We start from the raw sequence: 20,690 nt of genomic DNA on the forward strand, positions 1-20,690 counted from the left end.
CGCCAATGCGCCTTCTATACATCACGGTGTCACGTCTCAGCTGTAGGTGCCGAAGATGGTTATCTTTTTTTGGAAAAAATATTGAAATGACACGTTGATTATTTATATGAAGTGTTGGTAGAAAAGCTAGTTTGATAATGTGTTTGTGATTGCCGAAATACATGTTTGCACCTTATCTCGTATCTCCTACGGACATGTCTGTCGATTTCGTTTTTGTATTCAATGGTACTCGTATGATTAGTACCTATAAGATGGTGCCTATTTCCCACAGCTAAGATGATAGTGATTATGGAAATTGTTGATGAGGATCTTGAAGATAAATAATAGAAGATAGAAAACTTTGTTCTCAGTACCTAGTACCTCTATAAGTTACTTCGAATGAAGTAAATAGTGATAAAGATTTATATTTTCATTTAAATATCTATGTATTTTTGTTTGTAACGAAAAAACTCAATAACCACTGGCCCAATTTTGAAGAAATTTGACACAGAGATAGACGAAACGTTCAGGAGTACCAGAATCTTTTTAAAGGTTTTACCCTAGCGAAGACTTGACGGGCCCCTAATATTTATATGAAACGAAACTCAGACCGAACTTTATATCAAACCGAACAATAATACTTAGTTCAATAATCGCTCATATTGTCAGTTACAATACAATTTGTTTGGAAACTCGACGCGTGAGAGGAATAATAACAAATGATTCTCGCCCTAACACCGCCTGGCGTTGAAAGATCACGCCTATTGCTTTCGAGTTGATGAAAAAAGTAGGTACCTAGCTTTCTAAAATGTTATCGGTAAAATACATTAGCAGCCGCATTGAAGATTTCGTAAGTGGAAATTTTATTATCAAAAACTTTCAGCATAAATATAATAGCAGGTATACCTACTTCGAAAATATTTGAGCGTTAATAAGGTTGGTACCCGGTACTCAGGTATATTCTTTTGTTGATTTATGGTAGGTACCTACACTACATGCACGCGGGGTCTTTCTAAATCTATGTACTACACTATTAATTAAACATAAACATGCTCTGTTAAGTAATATCTACTAATTCAATGGTCCTACATGATTTTCTTACCAGCTGAGAATGTATGTTTACACATCCATCAATAGTATGTATATACCAAAATGGAGATTGCATGGAATTAGTAGGTACTCCGTACAACAGTAACTACTAAATCCATGGGAGATTGTAATCGATTTCTCATTATCACAGATATAAAAACCATGGATTTAGTAAGTACTTGAGTACCTACTAATTCCATGATAAAAACATTACATTAAAGGTCATTATGAAGACTTCGACGAAAAAATTTAAATGTTGACAAATGAAAATTTACGTAGCTTTGTCAGTATACCAACGATATCGTAGTCTCGTAAAAAAAAAACAAATGAAATATGTCAGTTTCAAATTTCATTGACATTCTGTGACAGAGTGACAGCACCAAGACAGAACACTTCAAGAGATTTTATTATCGGAAAGTCGTAAACAAAATTAAATATTTAGATAGGATTTTTCGTATTTTAAATTGGAAAGTAAGCAATTAGAAAATAAAAATGCGATGGACAATACACATAGAAGGTGGACCGATGCGCGTAAATCATGCAGCTGTCTGTATTGGAGATAAAGTTTACTCTTTTGGTGGTTACTGTTCTTCTGAAGAATACAAGGACTGGGAACCTATCCCAGTTCATGTCCTGAATACTGAAACATTACGATGGGCAGCCGTAAACTATTTAAAGAATGATCTTGTCCCATTCCAAAGATATGGGCACACTGCGGTACCATACGGAGACAAGGCAAGTGTAATAATGATGACTAGTTTCTGAACCTCTCTTTCCTCCTTATAGTCGTAATGTTCGTGGCCAATGTATAGAAATGGAGTGGTGTACTATTCGCTTCTCCATTCTATAAAATAGCTGTAAAATCATTAATAAATAAGAGTGAAAGATAGAAAAGAAATAATTTGAGTGCATTTATTTTACTCACTATCTTTTGCTTCACAGCGGAAAACAAGTGGTTTATCAAACTACTGCGGAAAACAAGTGTTTATTAAATTACTGTACATATATATGATTCAGGTTGATATACATACTCATGTAGAATGAGCAGTATACATTTAACAATTGCCATTTCATACAATTTCAGGTTTTCATGTGGGGAGGGAGAAACAATTCAGTAGCATGTGAAACCCTATCAGTTTTTGACACAAAAACTCTTGAGTGGACAGCCCCAAATGTTTCAGGAACGGTTCCTTATGCAAAAGATGGTCATTCTGCTTGTGTGATAAAGAACAAAATGTTCATCTTTGGTGGTTTTGAGTACCTCACTGATCAGTATTCCCAAGAGGTCCATTGTTTGGACATGGACACACTTCGCTGGACATTTATTGATGCTCCTGGTGATGTACCATCCCATCGTGATTTCCATACTGCAGTTTCTGTTGGTGACCGAATGTATGTGTTTGGAGGTAGAGGTGATCTGAATAGTCCTCATAACTCCCTGGAAGAAGTGTACTGCCCTCAAGTATTTTATCTAGATACTAAAGAGTTGAAGTGGGTAGTCATGAAGCCTACTGGGACATGGCCTGAAGGCAGACGCAGTCACTCTGCATGTAAGTGAGCAACAGTTTTTTCTTATATAAACTTCTCTATAATATTGCTAAAAAATTGATTCGAGACAATATTCTTTGTAAGTACTGAGACTATTTTAAGTATTCTTTATGTGCATCATTAAGAATTTCTGACCATTTGTGTTCTTTCTTGCAGCATTGCTAGTTATGTACATATTTTATCACATAAGCATTTTTTTCTATTCATACTTTTAAATTTTTTAGGGGTACACAATGGTTATATGTATATTTTTGGTGGCTTCAATGGAAACACAAAAACACATTTCAATGACTTATTTAGATATTCAATTGAAGGAAATTACTGGCAAGAAATAAATGTACTTGGATCTGTTCCCTGTAAAAGGAGACGACAAGCAAGTCTGTTATATGAAGATAAAGTGTACCTATTTGGGGGTTCCAGGTAAATATGACTCTCATCTTCACATGTTCCCAATTACATTCGGCACTGTAAAGCCCAGGGTTCATGTAAAAATTTATCATTAATAGGTTCATTTTTACTAGACTGCAAGGGAAAGATATTGTTTTTCGCGCATAACTTGTATATATATTCTTTATTACCTCATATCTCCAAAACCGCTAAACAGATTTACATAATTTGTAGAGGTATCTTTACATTTACATTCATCTTAGTACATGTACAAATTTACTTTTTCAGTCCATGCCCACATACTAACAATCGAGCGATTGACTTCAATGATGCCGAAAGACTTATAGATAACAGTGATCTCCATGTGTTAGACTACTCCCCATCTCTGAAAACTCTTAGTATATTGTGTGTGTTGAAGCATAATCTTGACCAAACTACTTTACCACGAGATATAGTGTAAGTACTACCTTAAGATTGAGTTGTTTAAAAACATATTATATTTTTAAAACTAAGGTACAAGAATAGCAGTACATCACCTCTCTCGGTCTCTTCAGAGTTTCTTCCTCAGCTGTTAAGCAATAGAGGCCAAGGTCTGTTTAGGAGCATATGGGATTAAAATCTGAATAGGATATAATCACTCACATTCCTCTGTTTCCCCTAAAAGTTACCATACTTTGAATAATAAAGTTTAATAAAAGAATTTCATTATACATTTTAGTAGGAATTTATGTACTAAGAGGTTACCTATTTTTGTTTCAGACGTGATATTCAACTGATGGTCTTGCCTAACCGCATAAGCAGGCCTATCAACCAAGCAGGCTGATGCTTACATGTTGTACTGTAACTTACTATTTTGAAGGCGAGGCGAATTTGCATTGCAGATTCACTTTTGGGGTTCATCATCTTGTCGCCTCATTATGAATGATTTATATATTCTTGTACAATTCATAATTTTTGGTTATGTTGTGTAAGCTATATTAATACCCTATGCAGCTAAATGTAATTGTGGGATAATGTATGACATGATGTGTGTATGTATTCAATATATATGTTTAACGATTTAGTTTTATTTAATTCACATGCACAGAAGAATATTCTAATACATCTCCCAATAACATGACAACTGTTCCTGCAAAACTTTGCGGTTTCGACATAAATTGCTGGTTATTTCTTGCAATAAAAAGCTCACATATAAAACACACAATTTGCGTTCATTCACATTGGCATCCAAATTCGCTGCCGATAATGTGAAGCCGGCATTACAAACCAAAAATCATGGAGTGCTTAACTTTATTTTGATCAAATGAAAGCCTTATAAGGAAGCAAAACTTTACTTAAATATATACAAAACAAATATAATAAAACAATCACTCATCTTCCTTGACAATGTGTTTCTGTCTTTCTGGCACAAATGGAACAGCACCAGGCTTGCTGTGCGCTCGTCTGTTTGCTTCCTTCCTCTTGTTCTTCTCTTTAATTGTCTTGAGCTCTTTCTGTGCATTATACACGTGTTTCGGTACGTGCCTATGCCGAGCAATCCGTCTTATTTGTGGGTGATTCGCGAATTTCTCCTTCAAAGCTTCTGAGTAATTAAGAGCAGTCCGCTCGCGTGGTTTCAGCTGAAAGTTATTTTAATCATTATTTTTAATTAGCTTCGCTTGAGGTCACATAGGAAATTCGAATAAAAATGTATCCTACAATCCTAATCATACACCACTAGCTTCAGTAGGAATATTCTAATTTGTGAATCAATTGTGCAAATTGGTTGAGTAGGTACATCAGAGATTATATCACCTACACATTAACTTTTTTATAATTTTAATGTTAGTATAGTTGAACCCCTAAGGTTTAGTCATATTCAAACGATCTTTCAGATAAACCAATTAGGTTGTAATGTAAAAATAATAATTTGAAAATAATTTAAACTTTTTATACAAATATTTGTAGAAAAACATCTGTATGATACTTACAACACCCAATTTCTCAGAAGCTCTTGCTTTCCACATTCTGATGTTCATTTCATCAGAACCAGATAAGATGTACTTATTGTCCAAAGTCCATTTGACACAAGTCAGTCTCTGCATCCTCTTTGTATGGTAAACATCCCTTGAGTTGCCTTTCAAGCTCTCAAAAATGCGAACTGTTTTGTCATAACTTCCTGAGACTAATTCCCGGCCTGTTGGGGCATAGTCAACGTCAATCACAGCAGATGTATGCCCCATGTGAATATTTACAGGTTGTTTCAGTTTTCTTACATCAAATGTGTACAAGCTGTAAGTATTAAGTTGTTATAAAAACATACAATACCATATTGTAACTAAAAATATAACAGTTATTTCATTAAATTTCATTACAGTCATTCTGACAAATTCTTAAAATTCTTTCCCAAATGCCTTGATTGACAATTAAGTTATCAATTCATAAATATAATGACTATCATACCGTACATACTTTAAAACGAATTTTGCCTTCAGCATCTGTCTGTTTCTAAGCTTGCTTTCTAAGATTTTGATGCAGTTTTCACAGTTATTTAGACAAATTATTCCCAATGCCTTATAGACCTTGTCTGAAGCAATGTTGCTAGTAGATCATAAATAGATAATAGTTTCACTCACTTATAATCTTCATTTGCTACAGTGAATATAAATGCTTCCATAGGATTCCAAGCTAGGGAATTTGATCTGAGTTCCATCACAACTTTCCTCAGAGGGCCTGATTCACGACAGTCGTACAATATTATACTTCTATCACTTGCACAAGAAGCTAGCAAGTTATCCTCTACCTGTAAGACCATTTAAAACTTGTAAGTGGTAAAAAATATTAAATTTTTCCAAACTTATGGAAACAGATTTATCAAAAATTTTAGTGAATATGAGGGCATACAGTTAATTATAATTTTTTATTTGTATTTTATAACAGTAAATTTTTTCCAGTCCTGATGAAAATTTTTTTCCGATAACATCTACTAAACAAACAAAGCAAGACTTATAAAAATAAATATATTAGGACAAATCACACAGATTGAGCTAGCCTCAAAATAAGTTCGAGACTTATGGGATACTAACTTAACAATACTATATTTTATAACAAATACATATATAGATAAACATCCAAGACTCGGATCAATCAGAAAAAGATCATTTTCCATCATGACCCGACTGGGTATCAAACCCAAGACCTCTCGGTTCAGTGACAAGGACTTTACCACTGCACCACCGAAAAAAAGTAAGTATAAAATATAAAACAAAAAGTAAACACATACCTGGTTAAAAGCCACATGATGTAGACTGTCAACACCCCATTTGAAAACTTTAATTGGTTCATTTCTAGTTTTTTCCCATAGCTGACAATGCTCTCCACATGTTGCAAATATTGGCTTGGATCTGTGGTGGGTAACACCACTTACTACAGACATACTTAGTAATGTATTCACTGGGTCTTCATCTTCTGAAGTCTGCACCACAGACTTCCAAGTTTTTATTGTTTTGTCATCTCCAACACTTGTAAATGTTTCCCCATTTGGTGTGAAACAAATTGATCGTACCCACCCTTCATGGGCTATAAAGTTTCGAGTACATTTACGCAATGCCAAGTCCCAGAGACGAATTTCTCCATCAAAAGCACCACTGGCTAACACTGCGAGCCTACTTGGATGTTTTGCTAAGCTTGACACGCCATCAGAATGACCATCTAAGTTACCAATAAAAGGCTTAGCAAATACTCTTTCCAATTTTACTGCATTTAAAGCTCTAACATATTCTCGGGGAGCTTCTAGGGGATGAAGACTAGGATCATAATTTCTGGGCACTGAAAAAAAATCATTAATGTAAGTATGTTTGGCTCTCACATCTGATTGTTTTCTCAATTGCTTCCCTGGGCAAATTTTATAAAACGGCAGTTTCTGTTGAGATCATCCCATCCACAATGTAATTACTAAGCGTGTGATCAGCCACAGGTTTACACTACCAACTACTAGATATAAAACCTTCCGCTATGCTGAGTTTCTGTAAAATAATGTGTTTATTTACTTACATTTATGTATGTCCCTTTTTGTAGCACGCAAATAGTCATCTGGATTGCGACTTATAACCTTAACTTTTACTTTTGACATTTTAATGAATTTTTAGGATCACAAATTGTGCATCAGTAAATAGATACAAAGTGGGTTCGAAATATTATCATTTATTTAGGCTATGTACCTAGTCGAGTACTAAATAATTGTTCACGTCAAGACGGTTATCGGTTATTGGAGGCTATCCGATGACAAACTGAAAACTTAATCTTCCCCAACCAAAATTGATTTATTCTTTGCTTTTATCTCAATCACTTAGTAACAATTGTATTGATTGAATAAATTGGGATTGAGTCAGTTTTCACTTAGGTATACAAATTAAGCAAGGATTAGATTCATTTAAATTAGAAGACCATTGACATCACAGACCAAATCACTCAACACGTGTATTTGACAGTCAGTCAGTGTGACAGTCACTGACAGTCAGTAACGAAACCCATAGATCGGTCATTCTCATTGGGTAAAAAATTTCACATCTGTCAAAGTGTCAAATCAAATTTATACCTACATCCTACATACCTACATTCGAAAGATCGAATCGAAAGCTCAATCAAAGCAAAGCTAAGCTGTCAGTCAATTCAAGTTAGAAAATCTAATCAAAAAGCTGTTTCCTTTTGTGATTGTTATATACCTAGGTATGTACTTTGGTAATTTTGTATTTAAAAAAAAATAGAACTAATATTGAACAAAGAAGCAAAAGAGAACAACAGATACGTATAAATCGAAAAATTGCTGTCTGTTTATTATTATTACCTGGGTGAGTACATTTTTATTTAATTTTATTGTTAGCTTTTGCGAAAATCAGGTGTACGAAGACGTGGGTCTTTGTACGCCTGATTTTGCCACAAAAGCAGTACTTTTTTCCGGGATAAATGTTATGTAGCCTATGGCATCCTCGTTTAGGTTTCTGAATGTAGGTATGAGAAATTTCAAGAAAATTGGTTGAGTAATGGATTAACTACATAAAGCTCAGAGATTACAAACAAAATTCACTTATAATATTAGTTTTAAGAGTGCTTCACTTTAATAAATCATTCCATAATAGCTAGTTGGATTTTAATTATTTGCTCAGAATTAGCATCCAATAATAGCTCCATCTCACATTTATGTAAAATGGTACCTCTACATGGTGTGTTGATGTTTGCATCCCCATACAAGCCTCGAAAGTCCATAAATTATTCTTTGAGACAATACAATATTATATTAATAATAGTTGATATGCCCCACCACATTTTATTACAAATGCCTCACATATTGGATTTAACTTAACATATTGCACTTAAATTGTCATACAAATCTCAAGGGACTCTATGTGGCATATATTGCCATAAAAATATGTTACCCCTAGCTGCACCCTGGGGCTTCACTCTTGTAGGAATTTCGGGATACAAAAGATTCTATGTGTTATTCCAGATTATATTCTACACATGTACCAAATTTCATGACAGTTGGTCCAGTAGATATTGTATGAAAGTAACACACATACATACACACATCCACACAAACTTTTGCATTTATAATATTAGTAGGTAGTTACTATATGCATGCTACTTAAAATTCTAGTGGCGTAGGCAAAGTAGGCTGTATTCCTAAAACCACTGGACTTGTATGATGGCCAATGCTCACTTGCACGGAGTGGCAATGTATTGTTTTAAATTATCAGTGATGTATAAAAATATTTCATTTATTATAACTTTATAACATCATATCTGACTATAGTACGGAAATAATTATTCTGTCCCTTCTGTCCTATGGTAATATCAATTTTATGAATGATTGATTTTGGAAAGAGACTAAAACGCCACTTATATATTGTTATAAGAAGTTTTCTAGCACTTGACTTTGGGGCCAAACCAGCGAAATTTCTACTGGCAGTGAATCCAAGTGGGTTGGTATGAGGCCAGACTAACTTGGTGGCGATTTCTATACTCAACTCGCAAAATATATGCTACGACTACCTAATGATATTTTTTGCCGGGATGTCCTTCTCCATACGGTTCAGTAGATAACGCGTGAAGATGTAACAAACAAATAAACATACTTTCGCATACGAGTATAATATAGGTATTATACTCGTATGCGAAAGTATGTTACGCCACTCTACAATCCCAACTAATAGGTAGGCCTATTAGTTGGGATTGTAGAGTGGCGTTTCTCTCCAAACAATGAAGCTCTTTGTTGTCCTACTCCCTATGCCCTACTTGCTCCCAGGATGACCTGATAGCAGCCATAGATAAGCCTGCAAAAATGGCAGTATACCTTACAAGGAAAATGTTAATAAATCGTTGGAATGACATAGACCCGCCATGAAGAGTGACGTATCCTCTATAAGGACAATATTAGGCCGGCGGCGCTTATTATTAATTAGTTAGACTGCCGTTTATTTATGAATTACGGAACTGAACTGGTTAGTATGTGTCGTATCGTCACTGCGATAAGGCGTCGGCAAAGTTAGCCGCTTTCGGTGTCTATATTTTCGCCCACGCAGTCATAATTTGTGTGGTTTGTCCGTTGACCTGCCGGCTGCCAACAGGGTAGGCAGCATCAATGTGCACACGTCTATAGGTATGTGATTTCTTATGCGAATTGATCTCATTTAAATCTTTATAGAGTTAGTGACCTCTTCAGTACTTTTAGGTTCAACGAACGCGATTTTTTGGTGAGTTTCCGCCGGTTAGTTCTATCGTGATTTTAACATACAAAATTAAACGTGTAAGTATATCTAACATTTTTTACATCCAGTTATTTTGGTACGTAACTACCTATATAAAATAATAGATTCTAGAGTTCTCAAGTACTACCGGTACCTACACAAATTCTTCATGATCCTCCCATGTAGATATTTCTGTTAGTATACGCCCTGAACTCCAAAATTGATTATTCTAACAGAGCTAGCTAATGAAACCAAACAAATCTACACTAACCAATGATCTGTTCATGAAGTAAATTACAATGTTCCTACCTAGTTGTTTGCCGGCACGTACGCATAGTTACAACTTATAAACGTTTTCGGTGTGTGATTAAAATAATTGATAATGGGGTCAGTGAGGAACTGAGATATATTTGGAGCTTCCCTTGTCATATTGCTTGTAACGATTGCGCTGTATGAGGAACTGAGATATATTTGGAGCTTCCCTTGTCATATTGCTTGTAACGATTGCGCTATATAATCTAAGTTAATTCTAGAAATAAAATTTTAAAATCCGGTCAAAGGTCGAGCCGGTCTCGCATATTATGTCGTTCCGTTCATATTTTACTCCCAATTTTTCATAACGGCTACGGTTGATTGCAGTACATAAAATGCTCCAATTTAGCATTCCAATTCCGCCAAAAAATGCTCGATGACAGAGAAAATCTTTTTTTACGTAGGTACCTATAATGTACAGTGACTAATGGTTGTATTTACTCCAAGTGGTCCGTGTATCACTACTTAATCATTATTAATAGAGTCTATCCTTCATTTTGCCTAAGAGATAGGTCTCTTAAAAAGTAGTTTTCATTTAAAGACAAAATCTTTAAAATTTTAAAGTATTAGGTACCTATTACCTACCTATTTAAAATTGCAGTTTAATTACTCTTTCACGCTTAATCTACTAAACGGATTTTGATTAAAACAGAATTACTACTCATGCCACACTCACTATCATAAAATCAAAATGATCACTCCAAGGCACCTATGACTACACAAAGGTGCGTAGGCATAGATTTATTTTATTTAGACTAAAGTACAATAGATATATTAATACTAAACGCATTATCTAACAGTCAACCGGACAACGAATGCTATGTAGATGAAAAAAAAACATTAAGGAATAAGTGACTATATTTACATCCTACTAATATAAATGCGAAAGTGTATGTGTGTACATGTGTATGTATGTTACTCCTTCACAAAAAATCTACTGTACCGATTGTTATGAAATTTGTTGCACGGGTAGAATATAACATACGGTTCTTTTAATCTCAAAATTCCCACGAATGCGAAGCCTCGGGGCGCGAGCGGCGCAGTTAGTATTTACATAAATTTATTTTTTTATGAGGAAAATGTTAGCGATATAATTTTTGTACATTTGTTTCCACCGATTGACAAATTCCTGCACACAAAACCTTCATTGTGATGAGTTCATTCCCACTAAATATAACTCTTTATGTGCAAGTTGGTTGTTAAAAACCGTAACCAGTCGCATGACTGAACATCGGAAGCTCTGAATTAAAAAAAAAAAAGATTGGTAGTGTGCCTAAAAGTAAAAATTTGTTTGTACGGAACTTTTTGTGCCGCCGTCGCACCGCCAACCCCTGCCACAAATTAAGAAAGGAATTACTTTTACTGTAACTTATCTGTTTCTTTGTGTACCTTATCATGTGATCTTATTACATTTTTATTTTTATTTTGTTGTGCGCATTAATATCAGTGTTATAGCTAAGTACTATTGATATTAAAATATTTAATTAACTTGTTTTTAGACTGTATCAGAGTATCAATACTTATTACGATTTTTATGTTATGTTTATTGTGACCTAATATAACGTCGTGTATTTCGTTTAGGTACCTATTTCCTTTGTTTCAGAATAAAGAGACTATAAAATGGTTCCTAGAATTAAATATCTGCATTTATTAAGTTATGCATTATTGTGTTTATTGTCAATATTGCCATGGACGCGGTCAGAGCTGTTTACCGCCATTGCAGAAGTGGAACACCTACTGGAGACGCACCAGAGGATCATAGACAACTTAGATCACTATATCAAAGCAGAAGAGAACAGGATCCTAATTTTAAAGAAGTAAGTTTATTTTATTTATTATTCGTTAACATATTTTATTCCACACCCCACTACAATAAAGTTTGTAAAATATAATTTGAATCCTGTGACAGTTGTCAAATAGGTAGTACCTATATGAAAAATTATTTTCATAAACTAGGTACCTATTTTTCATCTGCCACAGATACAAATGTATTAACATTTGTCTCTGTGGCTCTCATTTCGAATGTATCGGTAGGTCTATCCTGCTGTAATAGGACTCAAGTTATATTTTACAAAGACACTGAAAGAATTATATTTTGAGTTTCCATTTAACTATGTAAGGTTTTTTTTGTATAAGTGCCATTTAGAAAAATTTTTATCAAAAAAACGGACATGGTTATTTTGCATAAATATTGTATAAATAAATAGGAATTAAAGTCGCGTTTAGAATTTTTACTTTTTGCATCACATCATATTTATTTGTGGTTTTTACGCAAGCGCGGCAAGTTTATTTGACAAGGTGATTTGTATAACGGTGCAGAGGCGCGTACCGACCGCACAATACACACATTGGTACATATTTGCATATTATTCGCACTTATGTCCTGCGCACGAGAGGGCAGCTACCTATCGCATGTACTTTGTGCCTCAACTACTGGATCTATTAAAAAACCTGATAAAAAATATAATTATCAAACTTTTCAGACATTTGAATCACTATAAAAAGGAACAAGAGAAAGCCATGGAAGACATACCGAACTATTTAGGAAACCCAATTAATGCCTTCACCCTCATCAAAAGACTGACTACAGATTTGGATGCAATCGAATCAAGTATTAAAAGTGGCACAGGTTGGTGTATTAGAAATATTAAGGAACTTTACTATAGACGATTTTTGATTTAATAATACGACGAGCCTAGGAGTTTTAGAGTAAGTTAAAAGTTTATAATATAATTGTCTAGCAAACTTTTCAGATCTATGTGAGATCAGAAAAAGTGTTTATATTTAGTTTATTTATTCCATGCTATAAATAAGTAAGTACATGAACCCGATTGCAAGTTTTGTCAATAAAATCATAAGGGTAGAATGACCATATCAACAATTTGTCAACGTATTTTCTTTTTCACAGAAAAGTTTATATTTGGTAAGTACACATATTTTCAATGTAGTAAACTAGGATCTTTAAATGAGAAGAGGAATTTTGTGAACTAATAGCAATACCGGTGATAAACTGAATGGAAAATTTGAGCTCAACTCCACAGGAAAGAGGATCTTTATACAGAAAGCAAATACTAAAAGGAAATATTTTTAAAGGCAATAGCTATTTCGAAGAAACTAAAAAGTTTCATTTATTTTAATAGCAATAGTACATATTAGTAGAAATAAAACTTCATTTACCTAAATGGAATAATTTTTAATTTACGTTTAGTTAGTACAGTAAGTATGTATATTTTTTGTATTTTTGTTAATTTTATTTTTGTTTCTAAACAGAATACATAAAAAATGTCACATCGTTCCAAAATGAAGTGAAATATCCGAGTGAAGAAGACTTGTCAGGCGCTGCGCACGCGCTTATACGTTTGCAGGAAACCTACAGACTCAACGCCAAGGATTTAGCTGATGGAATACTGAACGGCATCGTCTATAGGTAATAAAAACATGAATGAAAAGCTAAACTAAAATATAATAGTGTTTCGACCGCCGTCATTACCATTCGGCAAATTTCTTGAGGGAGGAATCGCTTCTAGAATCAAATATTTATTAAAATTAACATTACCTCAACATAGATTTTTATTTTATAAAATCGGCTAATAAAATTGATATTATTGAATGCACATTGAATGACGGTTCAGTCGAAACAACTTCCGGATTCATGCGTGTTTTAATGATTATTTTTCTACTACACTATATCATTGTGCTTGGCTGTGTCTTGTACAACATACCATTTTTAATATTACAATAGGTACTTTTGATCACAAAAAGTATTTTTTTATTTTCTGGTAAAATAAATTAAAATTCAGAAATAGGGTAAGACGTCGTATTTCTAAGACACTAGATTCATACCTGTTATTACAAGTGGGTTGAATCTTTCTTTTTTTTTGCTTTCTTTGTTGCATGCGCTTTACTAATGTCAAATTTGTATTTTAACTTTTTTTTAGCCTAGATGGTTGCATGCATGCTGATACTTTTTTCAGGTAAAGGTGTATCATACATAAAAGTTTGTTTCTTTATTTAAAATACTCTACTTACATATGTATAAACATTCATAATTTTAATTAAGTAACCTACTAATATATTAAATGCGCAGAAATGATATTTATGATTATAAACATAATTTCTATTAGGTATATAATAAATATAGTTTGTTGTTGATAATTTCCAGTACTCCTATGACTACTAGTGATTGCTTCGAACTTGCAAAGGCTCTTTATTCTGACAAGGATTATAAAAATGCTCTACCGTGGCTCTTAGAGACTTTGCGCAAGTTCAAAGAAAAAGACGAAATATACCAATTTGACGAAGTGGACATTTTGGAATACATTGGATTTAGTCATTACCTATTAGGTGGGTTGTAATTTTTTATTAAATATAACTTACATTGTTAGAGAGCGCAAACACGCACACTAGCGTCTCGTATCATATGTATTACTATCACATAGGTATCTCACTCAATTTATGTTATTTATTAGTACTAAATAAAAAATAATCTATGCAAATTATTCTAAAATTATTAAGCACAGTGAGATTTTTCAGGATTTTTTTTCGTATCAAGTGGAAATCTCTAGTCTCTGCCTACCCCCACGTGAAATAGGTTTTATAGTTTGTATTTATTGTAATATATGTTTACAGGTAATGTAAGAGATGCGCTAAAATGGACAAAGAAATTGCTGGAAATTGATCCCAACCACTCTCGCGCCAAGGGCAATATACCTTACTTTGAGAAAATGATTAAAGAAGAGGAAGCCAAAATAAAAAAGCGCCAAAGAGGGGTATGTTTAAATCGTTATCGCAATTCGCATACGATAAAAAAATATTTTGAACGTAAATTTGGTTAGCGGCGCTCATCTAACCTATTAATCTATCAAGTGCGGTTGCGCAAATCTGCGCAAGAAATTATTATGTAACTATTATTGTCTAGTAATCCTGCATAGGAGGCGTTAATGGTGATTACATTTTGAAATGAACGACAAACTTAGACCATTTCTGACTTCCTTGTAGTTATCTACAAGTGTTTTTGCTTGTACAGGATTAGAAAGCATAAATATTTCCGAATTTTATATGTAAAATCAACAACGTCTCCATCGCACGCAAAGGGAACTGTTAAATATTGCCTATAGAGATACGATTACTCAATAATAATCGTACTAGCCACACAATGTTTACTGTAAAGCTTGGGATTTACATTAGCTCGGGCATAAGTATCGTACCAAAATACTACCTCTATGAAGTATTTATTCTTTCGCAAAAAACAAACAAGATATAACGATTTTTATGACATTCATGTTTGATTGTCTTGAAAGGGTCAGACGTGGTCGGACTATTTAAAACTTTTTAATATAAAAACGTTTACCCTATTCATAAAAAACTTGTTTACGCTAAAAACTTCTTTCACTTTCGCTCTTTACAATGTTTGACATTGACAGAACGAGACAAAAAGTATACTTTTTTATGAACAAGGAGGTTAGTTGGTAAAGAAAGACCTATATATCTATATAGATACATAGACTTATCTATATTTTTTTCAGGAAACACTTGAAGATGAAAACACAACAAATTCAAGCGAAGATGATAATTACCAGAAGGACCACATGCGATACGAATCACTATGTCGCGGAGAAATGGAGCTGCCTCCCGATTATTCAAAAACGTAAATACAATAAATAATCTTATCGAGTATACAATAGTTCTGACAAAGTTCATTAATAACATTGTCAGATTATATTCAAGTCGCCTAAGGCCTAAAAACTATTGCCATTTAGTGGCAAGTAGTTGGAGAACTAAATATTCAACTAATATACAGGTTTCCTCATTGTGTTTTCTTTTTTAGGAAGCAAGTTATTACGATATTAATAAGACGATTGGTATACACAAGTTGGATTCTAACATGGAACCTTTCGATCACCAACAAACATCTTAGACATAGGCAGAAAATACTATAGGCTTCATCATAACTTTCGTTTCGTTCATATGAGAAAACGAAATGCATATTAGAAATACACGTGAACACAGAGTGCTAATATATTTTGACCTTCACCATGTGCCCTGTTTTACAAGGTCCAATCTGCCGCTGTATGAGATGGGAAGTTGTATGGAAATATTTTATCTCATTGGGGTACACTAGCCCGTCCTTAGTTTTCTTTGTCTTAGGTCTTGGCCCATCACTGCACCCGTCTGGAACGGCGTTAATATTTGTGTTTCATAAGTATTGAATAAGGCTATTTAGATTTTTTAGCAGTTCATCTATTAGATTGCAATATGATCTTTTTATCAGAAAGTGATGAAACAGGCCCTTAATGTCCGGCAAAATGGTAAAACGCTCAGATGAGATGAGAAAGAGAAAATCTGTGAATTTTGACAATTCACTTATAAGAAAGTATAGAAATTTAACTTAACTTTGTTATATTGCAGATTATTTTGTCGTTATATGACAGAAAACCATCCGTTCCTAAAATTGGCGCCAATCAAAATGGAATACGTATACAGGCAGCCCGATGTCATTGTCTTCCACGAAGTTCTGAGTGACAGCGAAATAGAATTCATTAAAGCCAAATCATTGCCGAGGGTAAGTGGATATAGAAGAGGATCCTTCTCCGAAGCCAACATCTTAGTTTGCGGATAAGGGCAAAAAATATTAGACGCACGTTAGCGCTACCATTATATTATTGTCAATGTTGACCTTTTATTTCTTATCAAAAAAAACATCTTGACAATTTATGACATACAGTTAGTAGTATTATTACTACTATCAAAACGTATTATAGTTTTTTACTATCGAATGTGGCCACCGTTTTCGGTTTAGTCAACTGACAAATATGTGTAATGAAACTCGATGCAGAGCAATCTGTAAAATAATGCCCTAGACCCTAGATGTCCCGAACCAACTTTAACCTCTCAACCAAACTGCTAACCGGGCAGCACCGATTCCAGGTGCCCTAAACCTAGTTCCACAACTGCTTCCCTGGCAACAAAGTCCCAAGATGCTTATAGTCTACCCCCACGCCTCAACCTAACGCCAAATAATGTTATTATAATGTGATTACAGTTCAAACGCGCTGTGGTCCACGACCCGAAAACCGGTAATCTTGTTCCGGCGCAGTACCGGATCAGCAAGTCGGCGTGGCTGCGCGACGAGGAGTCGCCGCTGATCGCGGCCGTGTCGCGCCGCGTCGCCGACTTCACCGGCCTCAGCATGTACTCCGCTGAGGACTTGCAAGTCGTCAACTACGGCATTGGGGGACATTACGCGCCTCATTATGATTTCGCTCTTGTGAGTCACGTTTTTTTTCGTCTGTATATACTTTCGGCTCATCTATGTAATAGCCACGGGATGCAAGATATTTTATCGTCTGCATATTGTTTCGTCTTGTGGGTACGGACGGCCGGAAGTTAATGTTGGGTTTGAACCCACTAAAACCATTCGGTGTCAACGTCTTGGCGGGACTGAGAGAACTATAACAAGGAAGAGAAGACTGTGTGTGTGTACTGTGACTAAGAAAACTATAACAACTGTGACAAGGGAGCGTAGCCACATGTGATAGAACTATTTCATACGTACATCAGCCAGTAGGCGTGGCTGCGTGACGTCAGGTCATCGGTAAATATTCCGCTTACGGTAAAGGTTTGCTTGGGTGAAATGGTCCCATCTGGTGCTCGCGTTGGCATCCTCAACGAGGAAATAATTGTTATACCGTTGGGAAGAAAAGTAGTAGTACAGTCTTGCTTATAGGTAGTTAAAAAAATATAACATCAAAATTGGCATATTAATAAAGTTAAGATCATGATAAATATGTATGCAGTTATGTATTATTATGTCCGGCTTATCGTATCTTTGGTTTATCGTTATGAAACTCCCTTGAAATGAGTTTTCAGTTGGCTAGCGTGTAAATTAAAGGAATTGGGTGTGACAAATTTGATTAATGCGCCGACAAATTAATCATGTTTCTGATTTTTCCAGAAATCTGAACACGCCTTCGACGGGTTCGAGGGTAACAGAATCGCAACGGTCTTGTTTTACGTAAGTTTTTTATTATTATAATTACACTAGTTTAGCTTAATAGTATAATTTTTTTTTCTATTTTAGTTCGACAAACATTGACAACGACAACGACAACTGTTGTATGTCAGTAATCCATACTTCTGTTCATATCTGAAATTATAAATGTGAAAGTTTGTGTACTTTCACGGAACGTTGGATCGAGGTAATTTTTGGTGTGGATATAGCTGGAGAGCTTGAGAGTGATATTTGTTGCTGCAGGCAGAGCTGCTGGCAATAGCTATTATTTAAATTTATTTTTAATATTATATAAATTTTATGACAATTCTTTAATTGTAAACGTAAAACTATTTAAAACTTCGTTTCGTTGCACGCTGTTGCGTCTACGTTACGCTAGGATTCGCTAGCGTTCACCCATTGATAAGTTCGCTTTGAATAAAAAATTTTCCGGTCAGATGTCGGAAGTGGCGCAAGGTGGCGCCACAGTGTTCATGCGACTGGGAATCAGCGTATTCCCTAAGAAGGGGGCGGCGTTGTTCTGGATGAACCTGCACCCGTCGGGCGCTGGCGACGTGTCCACGAGGCACGCCGCCTGCCCCGTGCTGCGCGGATCCAAATGGGGTGAGTTTCTGTTCACACCTGAAAAAAAAAATTACACTACTAATATTATAAAGGCGAAAGTGAGTACTCTCTCACATAAATTTCGCGGAGCTTGGAGCTTGAAGAAGTAACAAAGTCGTGTTACTTCTTAACGCTCTACGCTTTACAGATTATTGGAAGGTAGATCTTGGTACAAAGGTCGTTTGCATTTGTACCTCACTCTCATCTATTTCTGCTGCCAAACAGCAGTGGTTGTATTTTGGTGAAGTGAGGTAAAAGTAATTACAGGGTACTGTGGCAAAAGATTCTAAGCCACAAAGCTGGCACGCGCGTGTGACCCCCCTGGTGTTGCATGCGTTGATAGGCTGCAGTGATTACTTACCATTAAGTGGGCCGCATGCCTGTTTACCTGCAGAAAAAATCTTAAAATATTATTTGTAAAACTTACAGTTTGCAACAAATGGATCCACCAGGGCGGCCAGGAGTTTCTGAAACCCTGCAATTTAAACTATCAGGATGAGGAATACCTCCATAAGATACCCAAAGCCATTTCGAAGACGTCAAGGTAGATAGTTCAATGGGTAAGATGAATTTTGTAAAGTACTTTATTACTTCGAAATATTTTTTCACTGCCCAGTAATAATATATTATTTCATGTTGAAAAGGACTGCTGGTGCATGAGACTGATTGGTTCGATGAAACAAATATTAATTTTGATATATTAAGTGCTTGTTTCACCGCTCGCTGATAAATTATCTGATAGCCTATATGTAAGGTATTAAACAGATAGCGTTGGAAATTGTGTTTCACATATTGGACAGTATTATTGGCCAATCAAATCAGGCAGACTTATCTAGCAGTCTGATTTATCTGTCAGATTTTACAACATAACATTTTATCGGGACGATGTGAAACAAGCCCGTAAATTACTTTAATCTAAACTATTCCAGATCTAAATTGGTTAATTATTTGAATATCTAATTTAACTTAGAGAATTCTAGTTTCCTCGATTTAGTCTTATGGTGAGCCTGTTTAGTAGAATGACAATTATTATAAAATTTTAAAATTTAAACAACCATGACAATATACATGAAATCGGATTTATTTTTAGTTTCATACTGAGCACAGAAGTGTATAATATTTATTGTATTTTCTTCATTAGTTTATAATGTTTCGTTTTTATTGAGTACAGAAGTCACAAATTATAATAAGTCTAAACTGATTTTAAGTTTAAAATGTGAACACAAAAACCAAATACACAAACGGGCTTATTTTAATACCTCCAATGTTTTAGGACCTAGTTATCTTCTTTAGTCTCATGCTGTGCATTTAGCCTATTTATCAAATCTCTATGTTAGAATAAAAATCTTGCCAAATAAAATGACAGTATGCTTAATATAGAATAAATTTTTATCTGTGTATTTACAAGTAATGACGAGGCTTAAGTTATTCAAAGCAATGGAGTTATGTCGTTGATTTGTTTTGTCGGTTATGCAGACTACATATTTTTAAAACCAATACTTACACTTTTAAAAAAGTTGCAAATGAAAACATGCCATAAGAAATAAAATGACTGTGTCTTCAGTATTTAATCTACTCGAGTCACATAGATGAATATCATTTTTACCATTATGTTAAGTACCTACTAATAAAAGAAGATTTCGTTTTGTTATTTTCTTTTTGTTAACTATGAATACATTTATGCCATACATTTGATTCTTACGTTAAAAGGTACAAATTGTTTAAGTATTTATACTTACTAAACATGTATTGATTTAATAAATGTAAGCAGTCTATACTTAAATGTTTTATTTTATTTTAATTTAAAATTGCTAGGTCATATATGGAGATTTTTTACAAGTAACATCGGACAAAGTGTGTACCAATTTTGCCCAAAAAGGTGTCTCAAAATGTTTTGATTTAAAAATGTTCGGTTAACAAACGCAAGCTATGTATTTACAAGCAAGTATTTGGTGTGGGCCTTTATCATTATAAGTAGTAGTAGTTCATTTATTTCTTTTTATTCAATGAAATGTCAATCGGAATATAGTTTGACC

General features: G+C 34.5%; 3 protein-coding genes across 11 annotated transcripts; 2 read left to right on the top strand and 1 right to left on the bottom strand.

The window, feature by feature from the left end:
- The first annotated feature begins 1,435 nt into the window (after positions 1-1,435).
- LOC128676363 (kelch domain-containing protein 3-like) lies at positions 1,436-4,066 on the top strand. The gene is made up of 5 exons (XM_053756441.2): positions 1,436-1,803; positions 2,153-2,618; positions 2,841-3,036; positions 3,292-3,459; positions 3,763-4,066. The coding sequence occupies exons 1-5, from the start codon at positions 1,561-1,563 to the stop codon at positions 3,824-3,826; spliced, it is 1,137 nt and encodes a 378-aa protein (XP_053612416.1). The 5' UTR covers positions 1,436-1,560; the 3' UTR covers positions 3,827-4,066.
- A 252-nt stretch (positions 4,067-4,318) lies between these two features.
- Positions 4,319-7,477, bottom strand: LOC128676362 (uncharacterized protein). Its single transcript, XM_053756439.2, has 5 exons — positions 7,036-7,477; positions 6,266-6,810; positions 5,619-5,785; positions 4,974-5,274; positions 4,319-4,622 (listed from the first exon to the last, which is right to left on the bottom strand). Exons 1-5 carry the CDS (start codon positions 7,112-7,114, stop codon positions 4,371-4,373), a joined length of 1,344 nt encoding a protein of 447 aa, XP_053612414.1. The 5' UTR covers positions 7,115-7,477; the 3' UTR covers positions 4,319-4,370.
- Positions 7,478-7,565: 88 nt separating this feature from the next.
- On the top strand, positions 7,566-20,431 carry PH4alphaEFB (prolyl-4-hydroxylase-alpha EFB). 9 transcript variants are annotated; one of them, XM_053756434.2, is made up of 15 exons: positions 9,466-9,640; positions 9,713-9,734; positions 11,644-11,857; positions 12,524-12,669; positions 12,949-12,963; positions 13,311-13,467; positions 13,979-14,014; positions 14,203-14,384; positions 14,670-14,809; positions 15,566-15,687; positions 16,449-16,602; positions 17,083-17,307; positions 17,995-18,054; positions 18,489-18,654; positions 19,084-20,431. In XM_053756434.2, exons 3-15 carry the CDS (start codon positions 11,661-11,663, stop codon positions 19,200-19,202), a joined length of 1,719 nt encoding a protein of 572 aa, XP_053612409.1. In that variant the 5' UTR covers positions 9,466-9,640; positions 9,713-9,734; positions 11,644-11,660; the 3' UTR covers positions 19,203-20,431. The 9 variants fall into 9 exon arrangements, with proteins under 9 accessions (XP_053612407.1, XP_053612405.1, XP_053612410.1 ...); XM_053756432.1 differs by lacking the exons at positions 9,466-9,640; positions 9,713-9,734 and adding an exon at positions 7,566-7,710; XM_053756430.1 differs by lacking the exons at positions 9,466-9,640; positions 9,713-9,734 and adding an exon at positions 7,591-7,832.
- Positions 20,432-20,690: the final 259 nt, after the last annotated feature.

Source organism: Plodia interpunctella, chromosome 16 (assembly GCF_027563975.2).
Source record: "Plodia interpunctella isolate USDA-ARS_2022_Savannah chromosome 16, ilPloInte3.2, whole genome shotgun sequence".
NCBI classification, from domain to species: Eukaryota; Metazoa; Arthropoda; class Insecta; order Lepidoptera; family Pyralidae; genus Plodia; species Plodia interpunctella.

What these genes read in the sequence shown, in the direction of transcription:
- LOC128676362 (XM_053756439.2), bottom strand. Translation starts at nt 7,114, where the DNA reads ATGTCAAAAGTAAAAGTTAAGGTTATAAGTCGCAATCCAGATGACTAT. An exon ending in GTAGCAAATGAAGATTATAA is followed by an intron (nt 5,275 to 5,618) that starts GTGAGTGAAACT and finishes TAATACTTACAG; the next exon opens with CTTGTACACATTTGATGTAA. An exon ending in CTTCTGAGAAATTGGGTGTT is followed by an intron (nt 4,623 to 4,973) that starts GTAAGTATCATA and finishes AATAACTTTCAG; the next exon opens with CTGAAACCACGCGAGCGGAC.
- PH4alphaEFB (XM_053756432.1), top strand. Translation starts at nt 11,661, where the DNA reads ATGGTTCCTAGAATTAAATATCTGCATTTATTAAGTTATGCATTATTG. An exon ending in CTCATTATGATTTCGCTCTT is followed by an intron (nt 17,308 to 17,994) that starts GTGAGTCACGTT and finishes TGATTTTTCCAG; the next exon opens with AAATCTGAACACGCCTTCGA. An exon ending in GCTGCGCGGATCCAAATGGG is followed by an intron (nt 18,655 to 19,083) that starts GTGAGTTTCTGT and finishes TAAAACTTACAG; the next exon opens with TTTGCAACAAATGGATCCAC.
- LOC128676363 (XM_053756441.2), top strand. Translation starts at nt 1,561, where the DNA reads ATGCGATGGACAATACACATAGAAGGTGGACCGATGCGCGTAAATCAT. An exon ending in CGGTACCATACGGAGACAAG is followed by an intron (nt 1,804 to 2,152) that starts GCAAGTGTAATA and finishes ATACAATTTCAG; the next exon opens with GTTTTCATGTGGGGAGGGAG. An exon ending in CAGACGCAGTCACTCTGCAT is followed by an intron (nt 2,619 to 2,840) that starts GTAAGTGAGCAA and finishes TAAATTTTTTAG; the next exon opens with GGGTACACAATGGTTATATG.